This window comes from Nicotiana attenuata, unplaced genomic scaffold (assembly GCF_001879085.1).
Source record: "Nicotiana attenuata strain UT unplaced genomic scaffold, NIATTr2, whole genome shotgun sequence".
NCBI classification, from domain to species: Eukaryota; Viridiplantae; Streptophyta; class Magnoliopsida; order Solanales; family Solanaceae; genus Nicotiana; species Nicotiana attenuata.
In genome coordinates, this window is record NW_017678654.1 from 12,465 (window position 1) to 15,043 (window position 2,579).

General features: G+C 35.1%; 1 protein-coding gene across 1 annotated transcript; it reads left to right on the forward strand.

The window, feature by feature from the left end:
• Window positions 1-343: 343 nt before the first annotated feature.
• LOC109221651 (ethylene-responsive transcription factor 5-like) lies at window positions 344-1,580 on the forward strand. The gene has a single exon (XM_019386119.1). It carries the CDS (start codon window positions 494-496, stop codon window positions 1,304-1,306), a length of 813 nt encoding a protein of 270 aa, XP_019241664.1. The 5' UTR covers window positions 344-493; the 3' UTR covers window positions 1,307-1,580.
• Window positions 1,581-2,579: the final 999 nt, after the last annotated feature.

Below are 2,579 nucleotides of genomic sequence, written 5' to 3' on the forward strand. Positions count from 1 at the left end.
TAGAATGCTGGACGCTTACATACTTTGCGTTCTTGAACTGCCTTATTAGTTCACCATATACTATTCCGATGTAATGAACTCAACAAAATGATGCCTTGACTAAACTTCCAAATAAAATTATTTAATTTTTTCATATATTAAGAAAAAATTATTTTTTTCTTTTCAAAGTTGCTCTTAAAGTAAAGAACCTAGAAATAGTTTATTATATTCTCGATAAATAAATTAAGGTTAATATAATTAATTTAATTGATAAGAATTTATTAATACATGTGAAAAGAGCCCAAAAAATGGAGGGGATGAAGTAGTATTAGTATTGGGTTTTGTGAAACAGTCAACTAGTAGCAGTCAGGTTTATGGATTAGGCCAACTTAGAAGCCTCCTATGAAACCTCCTCCTCAAATTTCCCCTCTTTATAACAACGCTCCGCATACTCTTTTTTTTTCCACTCAACTCAACTTTGAATATCTTTCAAGAATTTGAAATATCAAAATTAATGGCATCACCACAAGAGAATTGCACTACACTTGATTTGATTAGGAAACATCTTCTTGATGATGTAGCTTTTATGGAATATTACTGCTCCGAACCAACCACCCTTTATTCCCAAAGCTCCTCCTCTTCTGATCAATCTTTAAGCTCTATTATTAATGCTTCTGAGCTCAATAACGACACTTTCTCCTTTGAAGCCAACACAACACAATCTTCCAAAACAGAGTTTGATAGCTTCGAGTTTGAGACAAAACCAAATTTGTCAGCTGCTCGTATTAGTTCAAATTCTCCGCACCAAACGAGCTTCAAAGAACGCAAGCCTTCTCTTAACATTGCGATACCAATGAAGCAGGTTCAGAAAGTGGAAATTTCCAACGACACCGAGAAGAAGCATTACAGAGGAGTTAGGCAAAGGCCATGGGGAAAGTTCGCAGCAGAAATTCGTGACCCGAACCGAAAGGGGACTCGGGTTTGGTTAGGAACCTTTGACACTGCCTTAGAGGCGGCCAAGGCATATGACAGGGCTGCGTTTAAGCTTAGAGGCAGCAAAGCGATAGTGAATTTCCCTCTTCAAGTTGAGCAACAAGATAATGATGAGATTCGGCCATTGGTGAATTCAAGCAGGAAAAGGGTGAGGGAAACAGAGAATGAGGAGCAACTAGCTATCAACAAGGAAGTGAAAAGAGAAGAAGAAAGAGTCCCCACGGCTCCATTAACGCCGTCAAGTTGGTCGGCTATTTGGGACTGTGGAGATGGGAAGGGTATTTTTGAGGTGCCGCCACTGTCACCATTATGGCCTATTCTAAGCTTGTCATGATATAATCAAAAAGGACAAGGCGTATATACTTTATTATAATGTTAGTATTTTGGCAGATGAATGATATATAAATATGCACCTGACCACAAGAAAGTCTGAGGTGAAATAAAGAATTAGGATTAGGATTCAATACAACATGTAGAATAAAGGATGTGTCTTTGGCTCTTTAATCTTTGTCTGAAATAGGCAGTGCGTCTAACAATTTGTTCGATTGATCTATTCATTTTAGAGAAAATGATAATAATAGTTTCTTATGTTTGGGAGTAGGTTTAACATAGTAAAGCTGAATTTTAAGAGAAGCATATGCCAACAGGACGATTTCTAAAAATAGTTTCTTCACTCACCGTAAAACATACATCTGGTCTTTTTGAATATTTCAATGATTTCTAAGCTACGATGTATTCCACCACTTCCTACAAATCCACCGCCACTAGCAGTGGCAAATTGAGCATCTAATTTTTGTCCGCATAAGAATTATAGTTCAAAATAATTTATTACTTTTATAGAATTTTAGGAATTTTTCCTTATTTGTATTGCATTTATTCACGTTGTTCATGCATATTTAGAAATGTTTTAAATCATAAAAAATCATCAAAAATGTTTTATCTTTCATTTAGTGTGTTAATTGCATTATCAAACGAAAATCACAAAAAAAGAAAATGGTTATTTTTACATTTTTAGTTTTTAGTTTTAAATTAATAATTTCCTTTCATTAGTAATAAGTTAACTAATTTTTCTATGTTAGAAAATAGGTAAGTAGGTTTAATTTTGCAAATTAGATTTGAATGAGGATTTAATTTAGTATTTTTAATTTACTTGTTTAGAATTTAAAATCAAAGAAAACAAAGAAAGAAAACTGAGAACGCATAGAGAGATAGAGCAAAAGAGGCTAGCACTCATCTTTGTTTTTTAAGTATCAGCTCAAAACCATCCCCCGAACAGCCCCAAAAGGCAACCAAAAAACAGCCCTCAAATTCGTCCAAAAATCATTCAAAACCAGCTATGTTTTTGTTAGGACCGAAAAAGTCAAGTGTCATGCGGAAGCCAGTAAGGCAAACCTTGAAAGATGATAAGTACGACAACAAAGAGAAATCTACCAAAAGAGACACAAACATTTAACGTGGTTCGGTCAACTGACATACGTCCACAACGGAGATGAGCAATCCACTATAATAAAAAGAGAGTACAAAATATTGAGAGAACAACCTCACGAAGAGGCAAACACAAGTGACACACTAACACTTGTCCCATAAAGGTCTCCCCCTAAAACAAG

Excerpts from the sequence above, each read along its gene's own strand:
- LOC109221651 (XM_019386119.1), top strand. The coding sequence starts at position 494 with ATGGCATCACCACAAGAGAATTGCACTACACTTGATTTGATTAGGAAA.